At 51.0% G+C, this 24,120-nt stretch overlaps 12 protein-coding genes across 12 annotated transcripts; 7 read left to right on the top strand and 5 right to left on the bottom strand.

Moving 5' to 3' along the window:
- Window positions 1-1,349: 1,349 nt before the first annotated feature.
- Window positions 1,350-2,825, top strand: NECHADRAFT_85966 (uncharacterized protein; the record flags this gene model as incomplete). The annotated part of the gene is made up of 3 exons (XM_003047577.1): window positions 1,350-2,207; window positions 2,310-2,522; window positions 2,577-2,825. The coding sequence occupies 3 exons, from the start codon at window positions 1,350-1,352 to the stop codon at window positions 2,823-2,825; spliced, it is 1,320 nt and encodes a 439-aa protein (XP_003047623.1).
- Window positions 2,826-3,117: 292 nt separating this feature from the next.
- Window positions 3,118-4,526, bottom strand: NECHADRAFT_105541 (uncharacterized protein). Its single transcript, XM_003047751.1, has 3 exons — window positions 4,168-4,526; window positions 3,335-4,119; window positions 3,118-3,304 (listed from the first exon to the last, which is right to left on the bottom strand). Exons 1-3 carry the CDS (start codon window positions 4,454-4,456, stop codon window positions 3,257-3,259), a joined length of 1,122 nt encoding a protein of 373 aa, XP_003047797.1. The 5' UTR covers window positions 4,457-4,526; the 3' UTR covers window positions 3,118-3,256.
- A 1,034-nt stretch (window positions 4,527-5,560) lies between these two features.
- On the top strand, window positions 5,561-7,308 carry NECHADRAFT_85968 (uncharacterized protein; the record flags this gene model as incomplete). The annotated part of the gene is made up of 2 exons (XM_003047578.1): window positions 5,561-6,240; window positions 6,324-7,308. 2 exons carry the CDS (start codon window positions 5,561-5,563, stop codon window positions 7,306-7,308), a joined length of 1,665 nt encoding a protein of 554 aa, XP_003047624.1.
- Window positions 7,309-7,833: 525 nt separating this feature from the next.
- Window positions 7,834-8,450, top strand: NECHADRAFT_85969 (uncharacterized protein; the record flags this gene model as incomplete). Its single annotated transcript, XM_003047579.1, has 2 exons — window positions 7,834-8,084; window positions 8,213-8,450. The coding sequence occupies 2 exons, from the start codon at window positions 7,834-7,836 to the stop codon at window positions 8,448-8,450; spliced, it is 489 nt and encodes a 162-aa protein (XP_003047625.1).
- A 55-nt stretch (window positions 8,451-8,505) lies between these two features.
- On the top strand, window positions 8,506-9,970 carry NECHADRAFT_85970 (uncharacterized protein; the record flags this gene model as incomplete). The annotated part of the gene is made up of 4 exons (XM_003047580.1): window positions 8,506-8,739; window positions 8,816-9,053; window positions 9,421-9,623; window positions 9,680-9,970. 4 exons carry the CDS (start codon window positions 8,506-8,508, stop codon window positions 9,968-9,970), a joined length of 966 nt encoding a protein of 321 aa, XP_003047626.1.
- Window positions 9,971-10,330: 360 nt separating this feature from the next.
- Window positions 10,331-11,849, bottom strand: NECHADRAFT_85971 (uncharacterized protein; the record flags this gene model as incomplete). Its single annotated transcript, XM_003047752.1, has 3 exons — window positions 10,331-10,837; window positions 10,903-11,691; window positions 11,847-11,849. The coding sequence occupies 3 exons, from the start codon at window positions 11,847-11,849 to the stop codon at window positions 10,331-10,333; spliced, it is 1,299 nt and encodes a 432-aa protein (XP_003047798.1).
- Window positions 11,850-12,318: 469 nt separating this feature from the next.
- NECHADRAFT_101926 (uncharacterized protein) lies at window positions 12,319-13,193 on the top strand. Its single transcript, XM_003047581.1, has 2 exons — window positions 12,319-12,831; window positions 12,897-13,193. Exons 1-2 carry the CDS (start codon window positions 12,352-12,354, stop codon window positions 13,023-13,025), a joined length of 609 nt encoding a protein of 202 aa, XP_003047627.1. The 5' UTR covers window positions 12,319-12,351; the 3' UTR covers window positions 13,026-13,193.
- Window positions 13,194-13,201: 8 nt separating this feature from the next.
- Window positions 13,202-14,353, bottom strand: NECHADRAFT_85973 (uncharacterized protein; the record flags this gene model as incomplete). The annotated part of the gene is made up of 1 exon (XM_003047753.1): window positions 13,202-14,353. The coding sequence occupies one exon, from the start codon at window positions 14,351-14,353 to the stop codon at window positions 13,202-13,204; it is 1,152 nt and encodes a 383-aa protein (XP_003047799.1).
- A 669-nt stretch (window positions 14,354-15,022) lies between these two features.
- Window positions 15,023-16,496, bottom strand: NECHADRAFT_85974 (uncharacterized protein; the record flags this gene model as incomplete). The annotated part of the gene is made up of 2 exons (XM_003047754.1): window positions 15,023-15,531; window positions 15,587-16,496. The coding sequence occupies 2 exons, from the start codon at window positions 16,494-16,496 to the stop codon at window positions 15,023-15,025; spliced, it is 1,419 nt and encodes a 472-aa protein (XP_003047800.1).
- A 1,472-nt stretch (window positions 16,497-17,968) lies between these two features.
- Window positions 17,969-20,181, top strand: NECHADRAFT_50859 (uncharacterized protein; the record flags this gene model as incomplete). The annotated part of the gene is made up of 8 exons (XM_003047582.1): window positions 17,969-18,090; window positions 18,140-18,747; window positions 18,787-18,861; window positions 18,911-19,184; window positions 19,237-19,354; window positions 19,393-19,502; window positions 19,560-19,788; window positions 19,840-20,181. 8 exons carry the CDS (start codon window positions 17,969-17,971, stop codon window positions 20,179-20,181), a joined length of 1,878 nt encoding a protein of 625 aa, XP_003047628.1.
- Window positions 20,182-21,053: 872 nt separating this feature from the next.
- NECHADRAFT_85976 (uncharacterized protein) lies at window positions 21,054-21,862 on the top strand (the record flags this gene model as incomplete). Its single annotated transcript, XM_003047583.1, has 3 exons — window positions 21,054-21,308; window positions 21,361-21,635; window positions 21,688-21,862. The coding sequence occupies 3 exons, from the start codon at window positions 21,054-21,056 to the stop codon at window positions 21,860-21,862; spliced, it is 705 nt and encodes a 234-aa protein (XP_003047629.1).
- A 737-nt stretch (window positions 21,863-22,599) lies between these two features.
- NECHADRAFT_72513 (uncharacterized protein) lies at window positions 22,600-23,963 on the bottom strand (the record flags this gene model as incomplete). Its single annotated transcript, XM_003047755.1, has 5 exons — window positions 23,707-23,963; window positions 23,618-23,646; window positions 23,401-23,527; window positions 23,259-23,347; window positions 22,600-23,189 (listed from the first exon to the last, which is right to left on the bottom strand). Exons 1-5 carry the CDS (start codon window positions 23,859-23,861, stop codon window positions 22,600-22,602), a joined length of 990 nt encoding a protein of 329 aa, XP_003047801.1. The 5' UTR covers window positions 23,862-23,963.
- Window positions 23,964-24,120: the final 157 nt, after the last annotated feature.

Consider the following 24,120-nt stretch of genomic DNA (forward strand, 5'->3'; position numbering starts at 1 on the left):
CGTCTTCTGAGCCCGAAAAGCCGGCCTGGCGCTGGCATACTCAAGCAGATACCACGTCTGACACTGGTGCCTAACACTGGAAGACTGACCCCCCTACTTCGACACCCGAGTTGAAAGCTGTAGGTGACTTCGTGTTATAAGATCGCGATATTATCAATGCTCTGGAGAGGATGATCAAGGAACCTGCTGCCCAGGCGCGTGTCGAGATCCTAGAGCCCTTCCGAACGATGGAAGATCGGATCAGATACAGATACAAGGATTTCCTAGTCCTTTAGATTGAGGGATGAATATTTTTACGACGTCATGTCATGATGGATCTTCAGTCGACCAACTGATGTCCCTGTACGCTGGTCGTGGGGGAAGTAGTGGGCTACCTCCCTCTGGTCATCAACTCGAAGCTTGCCGCTGCATAGCTTTAACAAGGTTCTCAGAGCCCATCTACCAAAGTCCCTTTGTTTACAATTGGCAAGACCTAGGTTGGACTGTACTCCAGGCAGAATTCCATTAATGGTATCTTGATTCACAACCATCCTCGCCAACTTCATTCCTGCGTAGCCATGAACGGCGACGCTCCAAACACTCAAGTTTGCCCCGTCTGTCCCTTTTTCTTCCCATACGTCCAACAGTCCCGATATCGCCTGGGGCAATCGAGAGCATGGCCTCCCACATGTCCACAGCGCGGACATTTGCTGCCCTGCATCTGCCCCTGTGACTCCTACACAAACTCTTGTCAGTGTTATCTTCCATGGAAGAAATCCGGGTTCAAGTTACCTTTTTGTCCCCTTCCTTTGTCTGTTCACTCATCTTCTCTGTTTTTGCTGTTGTTTCCGGTTGTTTGTTGGTATGGTTGGAAGCGCTCATGGATAAGTGCCGTGGGTAGGGTGCGAGGTTGCGCAACCGGCTCAGAGGAACTCGTGAGTTTTTCGGTACAATACTGCGATGGAGATGCATTCGATTCTTGGTGATGAGGTGTGGTAAGGAAGTTGAGATGAGCAACGAGAGATATGGTTCAAATGATAAAGTCAGTCGTGAAATAAACTTAGTTGTGAATAAAGTCAGTTTGCACGTGTTTGTTCGCCTGCAACACTTGTACGTGCAGATACAAGGCAGCACCCAACCTTCAGATAGACTGCTCCTCGAAATTAACTTCAAAGAGGTAGGTTCGAGTCGAGACATCATCGGTCTAGACGATCTGCCCCTTGATGGCGTCCCTCGCAACTTCCGGTTGTGTGATGGCGGCGATGGTTAGGTCTTCCTGCCTCTCAACCCATCCGCCATACGTTCTTTTCTTTTCGTCCGGTTCGGTTTCTCTTCCTTTTCTCTTCAATCCATCATATTTTGTAGACATCATGTCTTCTCCCGAGCCTTCGCGTCGACGCACCCGTTCAACTTCCGCACCACCCCGCTTCAAAACGTTTCAAGTTATCAAGCCGTTCACGATAGACGATTACTGCTATCTCAAAGAGCCGGGCATCGTGGCCCTGAAAGTCGGCTACCATGGAATCATTGCCCAGTCGGCTGCCGACGGATCGAAGAGATATCCCCCTGTGAGATTACTTCGCACGACAAAGACACCACAAGGCCTCGAGACTTATTCAGCCCTCCATAAGAGGGGCGAGGAGTTCAATGTCCCCCGTGATCGCATCAAGATTGGGAGCTTTGTCCCGGAAGATGTCCCAGAAAATGTCCCGGATGATCAACGGCATCTCTTTGAGATCATACCCAAAGACAGGAAGCTGAACCCCAGAAGAATTAAAACACGCCCCGGACGTGAAGAACATACGTGGATTCGAACAACACAGCCGGCCAAGCCTGGCATGCCAGAGTGTTGGGTCTTTCGTACTGCTCCTCGACGAATCTCATCACGCAATGTTGCCTTCCAATTCGTAAATGGGAATGGCGAGTCTCGAAACGTCTGTCGAATTGAAATCTCGCCAAAAACCTGGAACTCGTTAAATCTAAACTCGGCCTCCCTGGTCAATCGTGTGGTCGAGATCACGGTCGACGGGCAAAGGCATCCGTTCCATTGGCGGAATATCCCGGCTATTGGGCCTTTCGACTGCTGGGCCGAGGCATTGCGTGTGGCCGTTTGCATTGAATACATGGATGCTGATGGTCATTGGAAGAAGCAATATTTCCAATCGACAAACTTCAAGCGATTCTCCACAACTCCCATCTGCCGTCGTTTGCATGAAAGGGGAATAGAGGTGGATCATCTCGAAGCGGGCTGGCTTGACTGCATCAAGATCATGGCTGCCCTATTGAATTGGAGGTGGGAGGCTTGCGACGGATACACTGCTGAGCTCTAGGAGCCCTTCAAAGCCGTGGTCCGCATCGTGGAATTCAACTTCCTAGACCAACGCTTTGTCGCTTCCAACCCCTCGGAGATATCGCGGCCCTGCCCTCGGCTTCTATCTTTGGAAGAGACGGAGAAGTTGATCAGGCGGAAGCTTGGTACGAGACTTCCCTTAGCATGGAAAAGTCTCGCAGATCGACCCAGAAGACGATGTGATCTTTGCATTGTAAGTGAACCGATCAGGAGGAAGCATTTTTCTGACTTGCGAATGCCTATCCAGACAGGAACCGACGAGTTGGGTTGCAATACCTCCCGATCAACTACCGTCACACCGGGTGGCCAAATTCTCATCCAATGTAAACTCGCCAAGTTGATGATGCGGTACTGCACCTTCAACGCGGATATTGGCCAAGCCAGTGAACTCCAGGACCTTGCATTCATTCGTCGGGATGCGTTTGTCCCACAGTCTGCGCTATGCCCACCAAATGAGAAACAGCACCTCGCCATGTTGGAGAATTTTAAAGACTAGGAGGCCTCACAACAGGACGAGAGTGAAGAATGAGTTCAGTATAGCAATAAACTACTTATTACAGCAGAATATCTGCTCGGGTGAACGGGGTCCAAGGCAGTGTGACATTTGACTTTCTTCGCATTATTAGAGTACAGATATCCTAGATTGAGGATGAAAATTAACACAATAACGTACAATCTTATACCCCAATTTTAACATAATTGTAGGTCACCATGAAGGTCTTGATTGCGGCATCAATGAACCAGCCGGTCCATCGGCCCATTTGTTGACCTCGAGTCTCAATTAGTTACTCCGGTCTTGAAAACATGTTGATGCGATTATCTGATACTGTTGTTCATTCTATATCCAGCCCAAGGTGAGGTCCAGCCAAAAACTCCTATCCCAGCGAACAAAGGAAACACTATACTATGCAGACATGACCCAAAGACTTAGTAACCAGACTTGGCCAGCTTTTCCTTCTCACTCATGGCAGTATCCTCCTCTTCCTCCTTCACATCAGGCTTCACGTCCGTATAGCTGGGGAGCTCCTCCTTGGCCTCTTCGGTTTGTTCTCGGGTCTGCTGAGCGGGCAGCTCGGGCTCATCGGTGTACCTCTCCTGTTTCTCGGACAGGATGGCGTCGCCAGGGGTAGGAACGCTTCCAACTTCTTGGACAATAGTTCGGTCGAAGTCGGGTCGACCCTCAATGGCTCGGAGCACCTCGAATAGGGGTTTGGCACTCATCGGCCAGGCGACGTCCTCGGTCAAAATCTTGCGGGCCGTGATGCCGCTCTCATTGTAGAAGGCAGAGTTGGCATCTCCTCGGCTGACAATGATGGTACCATCAATCTGAACGCCCGCCCACAGTCCCCGGCTCTTCATGTAGCTCCACACCGGTCGTGCGGTCTTGGTGACGGTAGCCTCGACACTTCCACCAGTACCAAGAGGTCCAACGGCGATGGAACCCTCAGCACCGAGGGATAAGCGGGGCTTTGTGAAGGCGGCGACCTGCTCGGGAGTGTTGAGGACGCAAACGCAATCGTAGACATCGAGACCGAAGACGAAGCCGGCACCAAGGGTGCTCACGATGAAGGACGAGGGAGGAGACCAAGTACCGTCGGGGCGGCGGGCGACGACAACACCAGAACCGCCAGCGAGGGAGCCGTGGCAGGCACCGGCGCGGAGGACGTTGAAGATGGCGAGACCGGCGGCACGGTGGAGGACGTGAGGGGGGATCTTGACCATGGACTTGCGGGTGAGGCCAGTGGGATGCATGGGACCACTGGTCTTGGGAGGGGCAGAAGCGCTGAGGTCTGTATATGGGTCAGTATAGTTGATGATTATTGTTGCTGGGCACTCACTGGTGAAGCTATGAAGGATGCGAGCAGCCTTGTTGCACTCCTTATCCATAGTGGTAGGCCACCATCCCTCAGCACCGATCAAGTTGGCCGCCTTGTTCAGTGGCCAGCCAGCCTTGGAGCTGATTTTGTGAAAGTGGTGACCCTTGGCACGATTGCTGGAGACATCTTGAGGTTGTTGCTCCGACGGGGTAGACTCCTGGTGGTCCGACTCGACCGTGTAAGTGGGAGGGGCCTGGCCAGACTGCTTGAGAGGGTCGACGGGCTCGTTGGTGGAGTAGACGACAGTCATTTTGCTTGATGGAATGAAACGATGTAAAAATTGGGTATTATGTAGAGTAGATGTAAGGATTAAAGGTTATTGTGTGTATTGCTTGATCTGATCATTCTAAATCGACGGGATTCATCGCAGCCTTATATCCCACCCCTCGCCTCCCTCGCACTCTCTTTCGCGCCGCGGCTACGCAATCCATAACTAATCAACAATAGACTATTTCGGTGGGCGCAAGGCACCAGCGGATCAAGATTGGTAGCCGCTGACCGCAGAGATGGGTGCGCGTTGCGTGGGAGCGTCGTGGACGAGCGTGGCGCAGCATCGAGTTTTGGGGAGAGCGAGCTATGCGAGAGGGCGATTTTGGTGACGCGAGAGGGGCGATAGAGCGGGATTAGGCGAGTACTCGCGAGGCGGTGGTGGAGCGGTGGCGCGCTGGGTAGCTCGATAACAAGCCTCGCTGCTCGCTCTATGGGTACGAGAATCTTTGTCTTCCTCTTGGATCTAATTAGATCGATTGACTTCAACAATTAGAAACAGTCGGTGTGGCTCAGTTGGTTAGAGCGTTGGTCTCATAGCATGACTTGGCCAAAGGTCAGGGACATCCAAAGGTCGAGAGTTCGAGCCTCTCCACCGACAGTTCTTTTTGCGGTTTACAGCGAATCTTGTCTTTTTGTTCCCCTACCTAGTTGGGAATCTTTCTTTATAGTTTATCCACTCACCTATATGTATTACTGTCTGCCATGGCTATTTTTGTCTCAAGTGGCTTGCAGATGCCGTCCCTCTGAATGTCTCTCATTTCACTGCAATAAATAAATAATATGTGTAACCTGTCACCTCTCGTCCGTAACTGATCTCGCGGAAACGATTCCCCGGTACCTTTGTGTCTTAGACAATATTCCTTGAACAAAGATGATCTCGTAGTGATTGCCTCTATGCCTTCTCAAGAGCGGCCGATAGCTGTACCTCATCAAGATCAACAAATATAACCGACAATTGCTATGACGGATTGCTCTGACGAACGGGCTCAGCCCTAATAGATGCTCGTCCCTCAAACGCCACAGATGACAGCACTGCGCACCCTGGATTGTGATAGGACCATGCGTGGTTGTTGACTCGGTTGTCATGTCGTACAAGCAAGGGTGTAGGAAATATCAAGGCACCCGGAGGTGGGCGAACCACAAAGAACCTGCACAAGTTCGCCTCAGCCTTTTCCCAACTAATCCGCACTCAGAGATACTCTGTGAGATGTTGCACCAACCAAAGCCAAGGCCCCCGGTCCACCCTCCTCAACAAGCCCATCATGGCTTCCAAGAAACTTTGGACCTCCTCGTCGACCAGTCAGTTGCCATCTGCCGTCGCCTAACAGCCCAGAAGGAGGCTGCAGCATCCCCAGATTCCCCAGTTAGCACCCTCCTCCGCGAGCAAACAAAGGCTCTGCAAGAGTCTGTGTACTGTCTCCCGACGAGGCTCCTCCACGCCAACCTGACCCCGGGAGCTGACGTGCCGCCCGACATCAAAGCGCAACTGCGTACAGTTCAGCAAGACGTCTTTAAGTTTCTCAGCTTAGATGGGTTTTACGCTCGCAATCCGGAGAATGGTCGAGTCGGCGGCTTGAATGCCCTGTTTGCGTCCAAGTTCATCCTCGAGAATCACGGAGCCACTGGCTTGACGTGCCCTTCCCTGGGACCCGATGGTGCTCAGCAAATTCTGACGCGGTTGCAAAAGATTATGGAGGCCATAGGACCTGACTTATCCCAAAGCACCTCCAACGATCAAGTTATCCATGTCTTCGAGAAGCACCAGTGAGTACTTGCAATCATTTCCGGCCCCCAGAGAGCTAATTGTGCGAGAGGGATGATATCCAGGCTTTCTTCTCCGATGTTAGCGCCCGACTCGATCCACGCTACGTCCAAACGTACCAGAGAATGGAAGACACCCTCTACAACCAGAACGTGGCGTCCAGCATGTCAAAAGGCAGCTTTGCCTTTGTTCGAAAGGTCCAGCACAAGCGCACCGGCGAGGACTTGGCCATGAAGACCTTTTTCAACGGGAGCGACATGTCCCAGATCCTCCACGAGATCGGGGTCCTCGAGGTGTGCAACCACCCAAACATACTGAAGCTAGTCGAGGCCTTTACCGTGGTAACCGATGACGATGACGAGACGATCAATATTGTAATGAGCCCTTGGGCTCCGTTTACACTTCAGAAGTTTCTGAGTTCATCCGAAGAAGAGAGGAGGAAAAAGTGTCCCTGGTTCCAGCCAGGTTCGCCCCGATCCGAGCTATGCATCTACGGCATTATGCGCCAACTCGCAGATGCCGTTGCCTACCTGCACCGTAAGTCCATCAAGCACAAGGATATTAAGCCCGAGAATATCCTCCTCCATGAGCCAGGGTCTATCCCACCCCGTGCCATTGTCGCCGATGTTGGTGTCAGCAAGGTCTTGGTCCACGGAGGATCTACCAAGTATGACGACTGCTCGTATCCTTACCTGGCCCCAGAGCAGGTCAAAAAGAGAGAGAGCAGCCTGCGTGCAGATGTGTGGCAGCTGGGATGCTGCTTCGCGATGCTTCTAGCCGTGTCCAAGGCTGGGACGTTGGGGCACAAAAAGCTCTGGGACAGCTTCTGTCTGACAAAAGACAACCGATCATGCCAGATTGCGAGTGAGCTTGATCATTTCATGAGAACATTGAGAGACATCTGCCTCCCAGGGTCTCGAGCAGATCGGGCAGCGTACTCGCTCGTGGCCAGCATGTTGGACCCAGCTCACGAGTCCCGAATTGGCATTGAGGGAGTCCTTATCTCAGTCGGGGTCCTGATCAGACTGGAACGCAGGAATGAAGCCGATGACAGAGTTATGACTAATTGAAAGGAGTTTGGGGGAGAAGCATTTAGAAGGATACATACTTGGGAGGGGACTTGGTTGGGTAAGCGTCTGTTTTTACTTGGGAGGATCATCTGGCATAGCACTTAGTACACCTCATTTGGCCAATTTCCTCGTGTGGGCATTGGACCAGTGTCTCGGGAGGCACTAGAAGAAGTTTTTTCTTCCTTCAACTATTTTCTCGTTCTATAAGATTGTTATACATTGACAACAAAGATACTACTACTGATACGAACCATGGCCTTTCATGATGTGCAAAACATCCACAATACTACACAAAACATTCACTCACCTCATTTGCTGCATTCTGAAATAGAACTAGCCATTTGCTCGTTCAGATATAATCATGCGAGTTTATACAAGAGGCAACCAAGAACAAAAGTGCCGATTATGCACACCCATTAGATTATCCCCAATATACACGCTCCATACACATCTTATACACTAATCGGTCGGCTCTACAAGCTGGACCATGCTAGCCTCATCAACCAAGAAAGAAACACTCTCACAATGGGATATTATGGCGACGCCAGGCTCAGTGTTGATCATCCATTGCTGATTGTACCGGAACACGGCCCGGACCTCGTACCAGTTGTTCACGGCGCCGCCCACGTTTATGGGCGAGGAGCCCTGGCCATCCAACCGCCGCCGCCAGTCGAGGGCGCCAACGTGATGTCGGTGCAAGAGTTGTCGGGCACGCGGATGCGGACGCTGACGATGTACCTCCCACCGAGGACGAGGCGGGTGTTGTCGAGGGGCTGGTAGATGCCCCAGTCCTCGTCCAGGTTGTTTTCGCTGTGTGAATAGGTGCCTGACTGTTGACCGACGTAGACCTGCTCAGTAGAGATGCCTAAGCTACCCGGGTTTCTGCTGTTGAAAAGTCTCCAAGGCTTGATTCGGTGCTGCTCTCAGTAGAAGCCGCTGACAACGTCTCCGAGGAAGAAGTAGTGATACCACTCAGAGACGAAGTAGTCAAAGGCGGCAAGCATGGTGAAGCCAATACTCCATGGGTCAAAGCCAACAGTGGAAGAGCACATATCTCGGACCTCATGGTGAAAAAGCCAACACACAAAAAGATTGCTTCAAGAGAAAAGGAACGAGTGGCAATGAAAACTTACAAGGGCTAGAACAAAAAAGAAGCTTAAAAATAAGAAAGGAGACGGTGCTGTTATGTTGTTGACCATGGCTGCTATGCCGTGTCGATACTTTGCCAATAGCACGCTTCAGAAAGCCCGCAGTGGCGCAAGTTGTAATTTCCAGCAGCTGTCAGCTCTGCCATTTGAACCAACCGGCGAGAGGGAATCTGGTGACTCTGGGGAAGAAATGGAAAGAGGCTTGACGTTTTGGCTGTTGAGAAGAGGCACTGAGGCTTCTGCAGCGCAGTTGACATGGAAGTTGTCGGCCGAAAGTCATGGTGTAAGTTGGAGATGGCTTCCAGCACTGGCTGAAAAGAGACCACTGGACGCTGACTATAGAGCTAAAACTCGTCAAGCCATATCAGAATCGAAGCACAGGTAGTAACGCATCCATCAATGAGCAAGTAGCTGCGGTTTGGCTTACTTGTGATTTTATCTTAAATCGTGAGTCGTATCGTGACTTGGCTGCCCGAGATGGCTATTCCCCTGCCGATCTCGACAAGAGCCGTCCTACCACGACCGTCATCAACCAATCAGAAGCAAGCCTCTATGGCTCAGTGGTAGAGCGTGTCACTAGTAATGACAAGGTCCCAGGTTCGATCCCTGGTGGAGGCATTCAACCAGCTTCTTCTGATTGTTTTGATGTGTCCAATCTTTTTGAAATGCCCCTGTCTCGGATGATTTACTGTTACCCGTGCGGTATCTTTTTTGTTCTTCGCAGGGCTGTAGGGCACTTCCCCGGATGCTCAGATTCCCGAGTCCGAAAGAAGGTACGTACCCCTCTATAACTCGACCAAAGGAAGGCGTGGTCTTCCCCCACGTCATCTATTGCCTGGAGCTTCCGAGCTGCGGGAGCTCTCCTCCATCATGACAGCTCCACCATCACCATCAAAAAGACCAATTTTCTCAACTCAAGCTCCATTCATTCTATAACCCACATCTCTCGAATCAACTGCACAAGGGCCAGCTCGCTCGTTCATCCCGACAGCATCCGCTACCATGCCTGCCGAGGACTCCCGCTCGTACGGCGACGCCGCCCACGAGACTGCTTCTGGCTTCATCGCCTATGCCCGCAGCTCTGTCGATCGTGTTGTATCCCCTGATTCTCGGGAGCGCGCGTACAAGAACACGGCCTCGTTCGCTACTGACCGGCCTTTTCTCTTTGTGAGCTCCCTTGCTGATGCCTCCCTTGAAGCTACCACAAATCTAACCTTGACCAGTCTATTATTGCCTTTCAGCTTCTCTTCGCCTTCCTCCCAATCCTCCTCTTCATCACATTTAGTCTGTCAACCGTCGCCTTTGCTCTCGGCGCTGCCGTCCTCTTTTCACTCTTCTGGATCGGCGTCGCCCTCATGATCCTGGTGCCTACCCTACTGGTCACATCGTCCATTGCCGTTCTCGCCTGGGCCTGGGCCGCAGGGAGCTTCATTGTTCTCCGGTGGCTGTATGAGCATGCGCCCATTGGGGGCAAGGGTACTGAGGTCGCTATCAAGCAGGAGAATGGGAGCTAGACCCAAACACTCTTCTTTCCGGAGCATGGTATTTTCTTTTCTTATGGCTGTTATGTTTCGGGAACTGGGGACGAAGGAGACGGTTCATGGTAATGGAAAGATAATCAGCGTTTCTCAGAGTTTCGTGTGTCTAGGTCTTGTACGATACGATGGATTGATGGACACGGATAGGTTCCAACAATAGCGTCAACACTTCTGTTCAGCTGGTAGGTGATGGCAGGTGGAATACATCACTCATTTCACTTCCATGATGGTCAACTCGCTGTCACCTCCAAATCACAGTGTTGACAGTCAACTTCTATTCCACATTACAAGCAGAGCCGTCCGTCTATCGAGCATCCCAACCCAGTGATAGGTACATTACAAATACAGACCCTCTGGTTCACCCTCCTGCTTGGTGCGGAGCACTCTCTCACGCGCCGATCGGAAATCCGCCATCTGGACACGCATTCTCCGCTCTCGGAGAGCCAGCAGACCCGCCTCGGAGCAGATGGCCTTGATGTCGGCACCAGAAAGGTCGTCCTTCTGCGAGATGAACTCCTCCAGATCAACATCGTCGTTAAGGCTCATCTTGGACGTGTGGAGTGTAAAGATCTTGCGCTTGGTGTTTTGGTCGGGGTTCTCGAAGAGGATCTTTCGGTCGATACGTCCTGGTCGGATCAGGGCAGGGTCCAGACTCTCGATCTTGTTGGTGGCCATGATGACCTTGACGTCACCACGGTCGTCGAATCCGTCCAGCTGGTTCAGAAGCTCTAGCATAGTTCGCTGGACTTCTCGCTCACCGCCTGACGTCGAATCGTATCGCTTCGTACCAATGGCATCGATTTCGTCAATAAAGACAATGGACGGGGCGTTTTCTCCAGCAACCTGCAGCATGTTAGTAGACGTTTCCCCTGTCGAACAAATAAACTTGCCTGGAAAAGCTGTCGCACGAGTCTTGGTCCATCACCAAGATACTTCTGGATCAGTTCACTGCCCACAATACGCAGGAAAGTGGCAGATGTTTGGTTGGCAACCGCCTTGGCCAGCAGCGTCTTTCCTGTACCAGGGGCACCGTAGAGAATAACACCCTTGGGAGGCTTGATACCCATCTCCTCGTACAGCTCAGGATGGAGCAGTGGCAGCTCCACTGACTCCCTCACTTCCTGGATCTGCTGCTCGAGACCACCAATGTCGGCGTATGACTCGGTAGGAGCCTTGTCGAGCTTCATGACACTGACGATAGGGTCGGCATCATCTGTCAAGACGCCAACAATACTGACACTCTTGTGATGCAGAAGAACACTGGCACCGGGCTCCAGCAGGTCCTTGTCGACGAAGCTCATGATGCTGACGTAGTACTCAGGACCGGTCGTACTGCTGACAATGGCGTGGTCATCGTCAATCAGCTCCTCCAAGGTTCCGACGCCCATGGGGCTTCCTCGCATGTCATCAACGCGACCTCGCTCATCCGCTAACCGGTCGATATCCGCATCGGTGGTGGCAGTCTGGCCCTCCTTGGCGGCCTTGGCCTTGCGTAAACGCTCCTGGTTCTCGACGTACTCCTCCTCAAGCAAGAGATGATCGTGGATTCGCTGCATTCGCAAGAGACGGAGCTTGCATCGGCTGGTCGGGTAGACGGCGGGAAGCTTCTGGGCGGCGCTGGTGCCACCGGCCTTTCTCTTCTTGCGGCCAACTCGAGTCGTAGGTCGGGGCGGAGGCTCGTACTTGGGCTTATCCTTCTATGAGGGGGTTAGAGCAGCATTCATCATGTGTCCGCGATGCACTTGCCTTCTTGTCCTTGTCATCGCGCCCATCTCCCCCCATGCCAGATTGACCTTGACCCTGTAACGACGTCAACAGCTGCCAGACACCGTGTGTGGCCACGGAAGCTCACCATCTTGGCTTATCTAGCTCTAGGAGCCCCAGTTCTTCTGATTATCGATAAAAGAGACGCTCGCGATGTTGTTGTGTGGAGGTGTGGCGGAGGTGGTTGTTGTGGAAGATCGAGGTCGAGGCTCCAGGCGACCCAGTGATGATGAATGCGAAAGCGCCAATGCAATCAGGCGCCAGGGAAACACGACAGCTGGAGGCCAATCACGTGCCTAAGTCACGTGAAGCTCCAGCAACAACACCTCGACCGACGATGACACTTGATACCGTATAAATCGTCAAAAAAATTTAGCTTCGACTTTTAAACGCAAAGATTAATGACTTGGATTTGGTCTTTCGTCGAAAAATGTTTTGAAGCCATCGGTGTTGAGCGAAATCGGGAACATCCCTGTCGGTTGCAGCCTAGGGGACCGCACTGCTGACGGGACTTCACGCGACATTTCACATTTAATGATATTTCTTCCAGAAACTAACTTGCCTCTCTGAATATCAATCAAGTTGAATGAATAATGGGCTCTACGACTCTTCTTCGTGGCTTCAAAGTTTCCATCAGCACCCTTGATGCCTTCCTCTACGCCAACGGCGTATACGAGACATACGGAACTCCCCCGTTTTACAAAGATCATCCCGACAAAGATGAAATCTCGAAGCTATTCTACACCAAGATCACACAAGCAGGTGGAACTGCGGACAAGAATAGGTTCCGGGTCATGATTCCCTTGATGGAGGGCCATGACAAGTCCACTGTTGCGTACGTTACTTATGCCTGGCTCACGGTCTACGCACATCGCGAGGTTCTTCTGGATGAAGATCTTCCCACTGCCGTTCCTGAAGGATTCGAACAGTTGAGGCGAGAGATCTTGTCGTTCGGCGAAAAGCTCGAGGACGAGGACAAAATTGCCGACGAGGGCAAGATGGGGCTGTTCTTGGTTCACATATACGAGATTCGAGGTTTATACACACCCCAAGAAATGCGTGAATGGGCAAAGGTAAGAACTAATTCTTGCCTATTCGTCTCTTCAGCTGCTCGATGCTAACCTAGAGTCTTGGCCAGGTTCCTCAGTACTGTGACCGGTGTGATGCTGTGTTTGACGATCCTTATCAAGCGTTTACTCAGCGACAGCTGCATCGTAGAGATGTGCATGGATCCAAGGAGAGCACTTGTCCACTTCCTGAGGGTTAGGTAAGAGTGGGGAAATGTTTGCTTAATCTTCAATAGCCATTAGGTAGATATGCATTAGGAGTACATTCAAATCGGCCTCATCATTAGTTCCATACAAGCTCGCGTCTCACCCGAAGACAATCAACTCCGACAACCCATCACATACTCATGACCAAATGATTCAATCAAACCAACACCTAGCGAACAAGTGAATAAATGCGGTGTAGAGCATCTCTCACCCTTTTCAACCCTGTGATCTCTTTGCGGGCCTTGCTCTTTTCTCGCCTCCGAGTCAGCCTTGGGAATAGGCGTTGAGCTGCAGTTTGAGGCAGACTTTTGACCTTTTTAAGAACCTGTACTGGCTCTTTGGACCATTCTTTTTGTTTCTTCTCCATAAGAAGGTCGGCATATCTGGCGAAGGTGCCCGTGACATCCTTCCACTCAGGATCTGAGTCCCTCTCTTGTATAATGTCGAAACAGTGTCCTGCCCACGGTCCTCGCCTTTGGAAGAGACGCTCCAGTGTTGCAGTGGAACTATCAGGTGGGATGGCCTTTGTTCCCAGTAGAGCTGTCCAGCAGATGTACCACAACAGGATCGCGTCCACTGTGGCCCAGCGGTGGTTTTCAAGAGCAAGTGTCATGCGGTCTCGGTTGTTGTTCTCGAGTACCAAGCCTAAAGAGACGTATTCTTTTGTTGTCAGATTACGGAGTTGCCAGCGAGTTCCCTCCACATAGGGGATGCGGTCTATTGATGCCTTGAGAAGTGTGTGCAGCCCTTTTGGAATGCGGCTCACGGGGATGTACTTGTCGAATGCTTCAAGGTAGATGTTGCGGTCAGTTTTTGAAGCTTCAGTGGAAGATTGAAGCATTCGTTTCCTCCAGATGTCAGAAGGGTTGATTCTGTCATCGTTTTCATCAACAGCCCAAGGTTCGTTGACCTCGGGATGGAGGCCGTGTAGGCTTTCAGGTAGGTCATCGATGTATGAGCTAGCGCAGATGAGAGGAATGCCAGCCCAGCTTGGGTCGCTGGATGATGTGCGGTAGACGCTTCGAACCATTGAGGTGACATGCCGCCAGAGGGTCCGAGAGCAGAGGCCGAGAGCCACCATTCCTGAGACGCCAAGTGGTTCAAGGATCATGTCGATGAGCTCAGGGGGCAGCCTCTCGAGATGGGAAGAGGGGAATATGTACGATAAAGGCGGAAGATCTCGTTCTGCTAGTCGGTATAGCTTTCTGAAGGCCCCAAAGGTCTCGAAACAGGTGACAGGGTCTAGATTCAGCCTATGGCAGAGCTTGGCCGTCGGGGCCATGACGTGCCACCCGGGGTGCTCGATACGGCTGAAACTCATCACGAATGATAGATGCAGTTCATTTCAGTGATGTTTTAAAGGATGTAAAAGACTGGGAAGAGTGTTGGAGATGGCAAGTTATATGCTTGGCAAATATGCTGTTGCCTGTTGGCGCGTGCACCTAAATTTAACCCCTGAGCTGAGCCCTTTCAAGCCAATCATGACTGACATGGCTTGAAGCGAAACCCGGGAATAGCAAGGTAGCGTCGAGGATAGTTTTTATTTTTAGGGTTGGCCAAGGCAATGTTTCTGCTTGGGGGAATATTAGAGATGGGGGCAGCATTTGTATGTGGTTGTCATTATTTCATTGAGCTCTCCTCTCAGAAACGTGCTTGATATTAGCAGGAAAAAAAATCCATTTAAACTGAACTTTTCTCGTTGAATACCTGACAACCAAGTTGCAAAAATAAAGACATACTCAAAAGAATGGGCTCATCAGATATCCCCCTCAGCACCAGCCTGGATCGTCCCAGCATCAACGATATGACTATCAACCAGCGTAACCTACATCCTCATGGTCCCCCCTCCTCCGGCTTCAAGCAAACTTCTCAAAACTTATGAGTAGGTTTAGCTAATTATAGTAGAATGATACCCTAATTTAATAAAGATGTTAGGTCTTATTTTGCAAATTCCTTTATAGCTCCTATAGCTTAGTATACTAACATGGGCCTATGTCCTGGCGTCCTCGTCACAGCTAACTATTCTCTTAAGAAGCATCTCCTCATGTCGGAACCCCTCACCCGTTGACTTGCCCCTTTTAATCACCCCTGGAGCAACAACCCAGTTCACCACTCGTGGCTTCTTTACAAGATCCCCTGTCTCCAGTTCCATGGTCTCTGCGTCAAACATCTGAGCTTCCTGTTCCTTCTCGAGATCAAGTGTCCAAGCGATGCGCGCAATTTGCCTGCTGATCTCCTTGCCCAGCACAAACGCTTCACCGATGATGCTGGAGAGTTCATCTGCCAAATCTTCTCGAGATCCGGCTATGGTGTCGAAAGTGTTGAGTAGGCAGCCAACGATACGGCTTACCTCCTTTTTCTGCCATTTCTCGATCTGAGACTGCTCCTCTGGGCCCTGAGCGTCTAGGAGGAGTCCTATCGTGGTTGCGCTCCAGGTCTGGAACTTTCGCTCTGCTTCGGGTTCTGGTCTCTCAATCCCGCGGGAGTCGCTGTTCCATGCTGCGCCAGGCTTTGTTAGAGTAGTCTCTGAGATCTACTAGTGTGTTCGACTTACCAGGGTCCAACTTGGTGTGGAGATGTTTGAAACTCTCGCTCGTCTTGCCGCCAACCCATGTAAATTTGTTAAAGACCTCTGCGACAAGGACTCTCCAGGTGAGAGCTTGGATGATCTGATAGTTTTTCTTTGAGTGCACTCCAGCATAAATCTCTGCTTCCTTGCCTGGCATGATCGCTCTGGCATGGTTCAGGTAGTTTGGTAGTTTTGCAAAGATACTGATCTTTGGTGGTGACGTGCCCTCAAAGTACTGGAAGGAAAAGTTGCGGATCGAGTACCTAAGCCTAACGATGAGTCCAATCAGATACTCGTCCGTGATCTGGTAGAAGCCTTGCGCCGTGGCTCGGAGTTTGTTGAGCTCCGTGGCAGCCTTTTTCCACATTCTGGTACGCTCAGTCACCTCCTTTTCTTTCTCCTCAAGCTCATGCTTGAGCTTTCTTTGGTTCGAGTCGAATTGTATCCTGAGATTTGCGCTCTGCTCCTTCAGAAGACGGTCTAGATAGCCCTCATACAGGTCTCTTTGTCTTGCGAGCCTCCGATGTTGTTCCTGCAATCGCGTCTCGCACTGCATCCTGCGAGCCCTCTCGTATTCAACATCGAGTCGCAGTCGCGAGATTGTGCGTTCATCTTCCGTCTCGCCAGAGACATCATCTTCGCTTCGAAGCGTTTGACCATACCTCCATGCACTCCCAACAGAAGGATAGGGGGTATCCGTGGTTCTGGGTCGAAAGGGGGTTGCAAGGGGAAAAGGGGACCCAGACACCCAAGCTGGTCTGGGTCTGACATCAGCACCTGGCGCAGAAACCATCGGCCCGCCAAAGATTATAGGGGAGTGCCTCTGCCGAGTGGGATCCGGCGAAGGAGGTGTTCGGCTCTGCGAGCCTGTGTCTTTCTCTGATTCGTGCGTCATTTGGTGATTGGGATCTAATAAATGAAAAGATGGGGAAGGAGAAAAGAGAAGCAGTAAGTATGTCTGTCAATATTGTTTGGCCTCGGGAAGAGGTTATAATCAAGACTTGGGGATTTATTTAAGGGACGATGGGAAAGCATGGGCTGAAAGACTCCGTGTCGATTTATATTCTTCACTGAAATGACACGTTTCTATTCCATGCTCAGCAGCTCAACGTGTCGTGTTAAGCTCAGTGTTGTTGAGCATCACATTCACCATGCATGAGTCGGTCAAACCACGGTGCTCAGAAAATAAGACCATCACGCGTGCCGAAAAGAACGATCTTCTGGCTCAGTTCCCATCAGGGGCCGGGCTGTACCGAAAAGAACGAAGTCAACCTCTTCATGGTCAGCCTCACTCCTTGATAAATAAAATTAATCTTTTTGTACGAAATATTATAAAATAATAGAATAATTAGGAGATTTTCAAATGTTTTTATTATAGTTTATTGATTAAATTTAGAGCAGGATTAAGTAATATATTTGTCCTCTAATGGAGACGATGGAAGTGTCGATGGCAAGCCAGAGGAACAAGCCAGCAGAGAATACACCCCCCCCCCCCCCCCCCCCCCATGGGAAAAGGAAAGGTAGTATCTTGCACTCATCTTTCTCCTACTAGGTTTCTATGGCTATAGAAGCTTAACTTTTTCTTAGGTTTACGGTGTTTTATAGCATTGGGTTTTGATATTGCCGTGTGTTTTTTGATCATGTGTCTGAAGCATGTCATTGACTAGGTAGAATATTTGTCCTCGTGTCTTATTTTTCGTTGACCCAGGTGCTATTGTCGTCCATCGATGGAGTCAGCCCCAGAAACCGCGATTCTTCATGTTGATCACGGGGCAAGAAATTCTCCCCGTGAGTATTGTTTTGTTGAGACTGATTCTACGAGGCAAGGTTGTTGATCGACAGATGGAAAAGGAGGTTGTATTTCCCTAAGCCTAAGCATTTACTATAATAGCTTCTCTTACAAGTAGTTGATTGAAAATATCTCATCATAGTCCATGTACGTTTGCGAAAACTCATTAGCCTAGACGAAGAACAAGCAGACTTGCACGAACCCATCAAGGATGTGCCCACACACCAGGTTGGCGACGGACAGATGAGTGTAGATAGGACTGCCCACAATAATAGACCATGTGAAAAGCTAAAGTAATTCTCTGAATACTCTGGCGTCTCATTTATTTCTTTGCCCGCGTGATTAGGTACGTTTTAGAACGTTGAGTTTGAGTTTGATGCCGCAATGTGTTGCCAACTTTGTTCGCTGATGCCTTCCTTTGATGACGTGTCACAACGGCCATTGTCGGAACAATGGAGGACAATAAAGCTATATAACAAGACAAGTCTCTCTCTGTGTGGCCAACATGGAGAAAGGTAGAGGCAAACTACTTTGACCGAATCTCTTCCCACGTCATGACGGCGGTCATCATAGCCAACATGGTTGCCAGGAACAAACCGGCTAAATCCAATGTCACTCATCGTCCAAAGCCGTCAGACAAACCGCCTGCCTATGAGGATGATGAAAATCTGCTTGTCATCGGTATCGATTTCGGGACCACGTGAGTACCATTCTTCTATCCAGGAACCATGTCTGACTTGCCACTGTAGCTATTCAGGCATCGCATGGGCTACCCAAACAGACTTCGACAGCGAGCAGATCAACCTCATAACCAGCTGGCCAGGGTCGGGTCGAGAGGAAGGTAAGGCTCCAACCGAGATATGCTATGACGATGAAATGCTCTGGGGGTTTGAGGTGGACAAGGACACCACCCCCATTACCTGGTTCAAGCTCCTACTCTTGAAGGAGGAGGACCTATCCCCGGAGTTGCGTTCCTTCGAGTTCCTCCTCCGCGCCAAGAAGATGGCTCATGAGAATGGCAAGACAGCCATCGATCTCATCGCTGATTATCTCCGGGCGATTTGGCGTCACACACTCGAGTCTATCGCCAAGGATCGCGGGGAATCAGTCCTCGAAGCGTACCAGTTCCACGTCGTAATTACCGTCCCTGCTATCTGGAAGGACTATGCCAGGCAGGACATGGAGAAGGCGGCCAAAAGGGCCGGTATTCTTGTTCGCAGAGCAGCGGGCAAGACTATCTTGACATTCGCCCCGGAACCAGAGGCCGCCGCCCTATCGACTCTTTGTGACCCAGGTCGCAAACCTAGGGAGGGCGATGTGTACCTTATCTGCGATGCCGGAGGTGGCACAGTTGTGAGTTGTCAAAGAGCTTTGTTAGTCGTGTCACTGACGTAAGGATCTCAGGATCTCATCACCTACGAGATCACCGGCGTCGACCCGATCCTGATGAGGGAAGCCGTCGAAGGAACAGGTCAGTAACCTTAGCGTCCTATCCTTTTCCCGTGCACTAAACAATGCAGGCGGACTCTGCGGAGGTATCTTCATTGACGAGGCTTTCGAGGCCAGGGTGAGGGATCGCCTAGGTCACAAGTGGGATCAAATCAGCCAGTCAGGCATCAAGGAGATGCTCAAGGGCGACTGGGAGCTTTCCATCAAGCCACAGTATAAGCTTGGAAACGAAAAGAAGGAATACGTGGTATCGATCCCGGCCGAAGCTTACCAGAATGACAACGAACTATTCAACGACATGACATGGGAGCCTTTCATCAAGAACGGCCGTATTCATCTCAGAGGGTTCATTGATTCTTTCCTTGATAATAGTCTCTTGATCTAACCATTTCTCTAGATGTCACATCGAAAAGGTCTTTGCAGAGTCTTTTGCTAAAATTGATGAGCTTGTTGAAGTCCAAATCCTTCAGGCCGAGAAGCAGGGCCTGTCGTTGACGGTAGGCGATACTATAGCTGTTGGCAACATACTCTAACCACTTTTCATGACTCACAGGGGATCATTCTGGTTGGCGGCTTGGGGAGTAGCCCTTATCTGTACGAGCACTTGAGGGCTCAACATGGACCAGCCAACATCAACATCCTGCAATCGACCGGAATGAGACCGTTAGTCCTTCTTCTCAGCACCACCAAGCAGTATTCAGCTAACACCTTGCCAACCAGTCGTACGGCAATCTGTCGAGGAGCCGTGTACAAAGGCTTCGGAACCACGTCCTCCAAGCGAGACAGCCCTGCCCCAATCCAAGTCACCTCGACCATCTCAAGAGCTAGTTACGGGGTAAACCACAGAAGCGCTTTCAACCCAAAAGTACACCTTCAGCAGGACAAGATATGGAGCAAGACGGCATACGCGTGGGAGGCCGACAACCAAATAAGATGGTACCTGAAAAAGGTGTGTGGCTTTCCTCTCTACAACAGTTCCGGTACCTGACACTTGTTCTAGGGAGAAAACGTGTCAACCAAAGAGCCAGTGTCCCACCCCTGGTACGTGCTGTACGAAACCGACAGCAACTTCGACGGGACCTTTAAAGTGGCGATCTCTCAGTGCCAGGAGGATATGCCCCCCACGCGCAGGAACGACAGCGTTAAGACGTGGGTCACCATCAACTGCTCGATCGATACTCCCTTCTGGGGCCTGAAAGATCACTGGAACAAGGCTGGGATCAGGGTAAAGAGGATAGACTACCACGTCGAGATGGTTCCGTCTGGCGCCTCTATTGAGTTTGCGGTTGTGGTGGATGGAAAGAAGGTGGGCAAGTCCCAGTTTCAAGCTCACTTTAGCTAGGTAGACTAGATTATGTCCACCTCGTGGTTTCTTCTTTTTGGAGTTGCGAGTTTAATCAATTGTGTTTTTGCTACTATTAAACATGCATTCAATAAGAAAAGTTCAGTTCAAAGCAGATTCCTTCAGCGAGGTTGTGAATTGTAGACAGTGGGGTCTTTCAACCTAGATTTCTGTTTCTGTACCTTGATGGACCGGTCTTTTAGTGATTGAATGGGAACTGTATTGTAGTATTGCCAGTCTTGGGAAAGTAATACTTGTCCCTTCCCTACCTAAACTCACTCTTAAACTGTTTTCTTTGCTTCTGTGCTCTGTCTGTATTAACTACCAAGATGAGACGAGGATCACTTTACTCAGGGATAATGCCTACCCGGTAGTTGTTTGTGACACACCTGGCTGTGGACAACTTTGAAGTGAACATGTAATACGTACATAATAAAAGAATAAGTTATGAGCTCGCCTTAATATTTTATTCTCTTGAATGACAAAACTCAACACCAAAGAAACTGCTTTGAGGTGTAGTCAACTGCTTCATCATTGACTCTTTACTAAGGACATCCCTGCAAGCGCTAGAGCAATGTAATCCTTAGTGGTTGCTTAGTGGAGTGACGTCGCGAGCACTCACAGCCACACACGCCACAAGGCAGACCCCTCATTACCAGGGAAAGAACAAAGCCTGGGGCACCTTCTTCGACCACACACGAGCATAGCACAGCACAGCAAGCACCAGAGCCTTCCATCTGCAGCTGCAGAGGCACCACCACCACTTAACCTCCTCCTCCTCCTCCTCAACACCCGACGTTATCCTACTACCACGCATCAACCTATCACCACCAGCATCATCTCTCCTCTCCTACCTCGACACACCTACAACCATGGCTAGAGAGCGTCGCATCATAAAGGAGCTCAAGGACATCCAGGCCGATCATGACAGCTCAGGCGTGATTGCCACCCCAGTCACTGATGGCAACCTCGTCCACCTAAAGGGAACCTTTCCCGCCCCCCCCGACACTCCCTACGCAGGCGGCACCTACCAGGTCGACATCCAGATCCCCGACCAGTATCCCTTCAAGTCTCCTATAATACGATTCGACACCAAGATCTGGCATCCCAACATCAGCAGCCAGACGGTAAGATTCTTTGACTGGGAAGCTGACCCAATGCTGACTCTTGCTTCTGTAGGGCGCCATTTGTCTCGATACCCTCGGCTCTAACTGGTCTCCTGTCCAGACCATCAAAACCGCCCTGCTCTCCCTCCGAATGCTCCTCGAGTTCCCGAATCCCAAAGACCCGCAAGACGCAGAGGTGGCAAACATGATGCTCAAGGACCCTGAACGCTTCGCCCTCATGGCTCACGAGTGGGCTGTCAAGCACGCCGGTGCCCCGCGACGGGATATTGATCTGAGCAAGTGGAAGAAAGAGGGTTCCTCTACTACCAATGAGAATGACAACAGCAGGTATGTGGACAAGACATGCGCAGTTTGGAAGCCTCGTATTAACCGGAGACAGGTATATGGGATACAACAGGGACCTCGTCGATCGCTTCGTCAACATGGGATTCGCCCTCGACGCCGTAACCGAAGCCTTCATGTTTTTTGGTATCGACCAGAACAATGGACAAGATTACGAGCTGGAGGAGGCATATATGGGAGACATCACGGCCCGCCTGCTGGGTGAACAATGAAGCTCTCAGCGACATGACCGAATACGGAACCAGCGAACACGGGATAGTTACGAATATTTTGCATGGTATGGGGAGTTTGAATGAGGTTTTGCTTTTTGTTATATTGTATCTTTTTTTTTCTGTCTTCTTTTTGCTGGCATAGACTGGGTGAACTGAATGACAGCGCTGCAATCGATACCGTAAGGTACTTGTACGTTAGATCGCGTGCAAGAGGAGGAAAACCACGCAGCGAATGATTTGTTTGTGCATCTTGTGATGCATTCTTTTTGAGACTGTCTTCTTACTGCCCAAGCACCAAGCCAGACAGGTTCTGCAGCGAACCAACCTTGATAGCTCACGTGTACTTCTAGCCCCAACCAGGCTACCCCATGATATCATCATGTGTAGCTCAGAAACACTTTTCAGCATTGGACCTATTTCTCGCAGCGTAAATGTGACATTGACATTGTATGGCGCGCTGCATGCAGGCAGTGGATTATGTATGGCACGCATTCGCCTGCGAAAAAGAAAACACCAAGGGGCCCATCCACAATCTAGCGCCAGCCAGACCGTCCTTCTCTATCAGGTAGGTACGAAAAATCATGGAACATAATGCAGATAGCCCTCCGTGAGCGAGTCCTCAGCTGACCGTACTGGGCTCTACTAAGCTCACTTGACTCCCTCTCACACTCTTCTCACATGCCCCTTACAACTGACTCCATTGGCTAGAGTCAGTGAGACACAGCAAGGCTACCACTTTATAGCAGATCCCGACGGACAAACTCGTTGTACAGAGCCTTGCCCAGACCAGCGGGAGAGCGCTCAACAATGACGCCGGCGTCCTCGAGGGCCTTGATCTTGGTGTCGGCACCACCCTTGCCGCCGGAAACGATGGCACCGGCGTGACCCATTCGTCGGCCGGGAGGAGCAGAGATACCGGCGATGAAGCTGACGACGGGCTTGCCACCCTGGACGGTGTTGGCCTGCTTGAGGAACTCGGCGGCGTCCTCCTCGGCGGAACCGCCAATCTCACCAATCATGATGATACCGTCGGTGTCGGGGTCCTCGGTGAAGACCTTGAGGCAGTCGATGAAGTTGGTGCCGCTGAAGGGGTCACCACCAATGCCAACAACGAGGGACTGACCAAGACCGGCCTGGGTGGTCTGGTTGACGGCCTCGTAGGTCAGGGTACCGGAGCGGGAGACGATACCGATGCGGCCGCGCTTGTGGATGAAGCCGGGCATGATACCGATCTTGCACTGTTCGGGAGCGATAATGCCGGGGCAGTTGGGGCCGACGAGGCGGGTCTTGTTTTGCGACTTGAGCATATCGGTGATGCGAACCATGTCTGGGAAGTGGGCCCACGTTAGACCACTCATCCACCCAAATTGAAACTGTCATCTGGGTGAAAACGTACCATGCTGGGGAATACCCTCAGTGATGCAGACGACGAGAGGGATCTCGGCCTCGAGAGCCTCCTCGATACCGGCGGCGGCAACGGGAGGACTGTAAATTTTTGTTAGGTTTCGTTGACATTGATCCCCACCAGATACACATACGGGACGAAGAGGGCGGTCGCAGTGGCGCCAGTCGCCTTGACGGCATCCGACACATTCTTGAAGACGGGGAGGTCGAGATGAGTCGTGCCAGCCTTCTTGGGGTTCGTTCCACCAACAACCTTGGTTCCTATTGACGGCGAGAGTCAGCCTCAAAAGCGCACCCCTGTCACATGCATCATGACATGTGTCGTAGCATTGATGTAGCGAGGAACCGTACCGTATTCGATAGCTTGTTGCGCGTGGAAGCTACGTCACCCGATTAGTTTTGGATGGTCTAAAAATTGTGTGGAAGAAAAAACAACTCACGTTCCCTGCTTTCCGGTGAAGCCCTGGTAGATGACCTTGGTATCGCCGTTGATGCGCAGGTTGTTGATGGTCTTGGCGTACTGCGACGAAGAGTAGGCGCGGCGGCCGACATTGCGCAGCGCAGAGGCGCGGGTGGCTCTAGAAAAGGACTGCATGATTGGAATGTGTATTATAGGGAGAGAAGAGAGGAAACGTCGCTTGGTGCAACGTCAGAAGCAAAGGACCTGTGGTGGTGGTGGTTTGAGGAGGGGGGAGCTGTTGGGGAGGAAAACTGTCGATGGTCCAAACTAAGGAGCTTTGCCCTTCGGGAGAGAGTGAGTGCGAGTGTGCTCTTCGTATCAAGATTATCCCGTGGCCGGGACGCAACGGCCTAAGCCCAAAAGGGTCCGACCTTGTTCACCTGCTTTTTGAGTG

Source organism: Fusarium vanettenii (genome assembly GCF_000151355.1).
Source record: "Fusarium vanettenii 77-13-4 chromosome 10 genomic scaffold NECHAsca_14_chr10_3_0, whole genome shotgun sequence".
NCBI lineage: Eukaryota > Fungi > Ascomycota > Sordariomycetes > Hypocreales > Nectriaceae > Fusarium > Fusarium vanettenii.

Bases quoted from the DNA above. Each gene is read 5' to 3' on its own strand.
- NECHADRAFT_105541 (XM_003047751.1), bottom strand. From the start codon at position 4,456: ATGACTGTCGTCTACTCCACCAACGAGCCCGTCGACCCTCTCAAGCAG. The intron at 4,120-4,167 runs GTGAGTGCCCAG...ACCCATATACAG, and splicing joins CATCCTTCATAGCTTCACCA to ACCTCAGCGCTTCTGCCCCT. The intron at 3,305-3,334 runs GTGAAGCCTGAT...GAGGAAGAGGAG, and splicing joins AGCTCCCCAGCTATACGGAC to GATACTGCCATGAGTGAGAA.
- NECHADRAFT_101926 (XM_003047581.1), top strand. From the start codon at position 12,352: ATGGGCTCTACGACTCTTCTTCGTGGCTTCAAAGTTTCCATCAGCACC. The intron at 12,832-12,896 runs GTAAGAACTAAT...AGTCTTGGCCAG, and splicing joins AAATGCGTGAATGGGCAAAG to GTTCCTCAGTACTGTGACCG.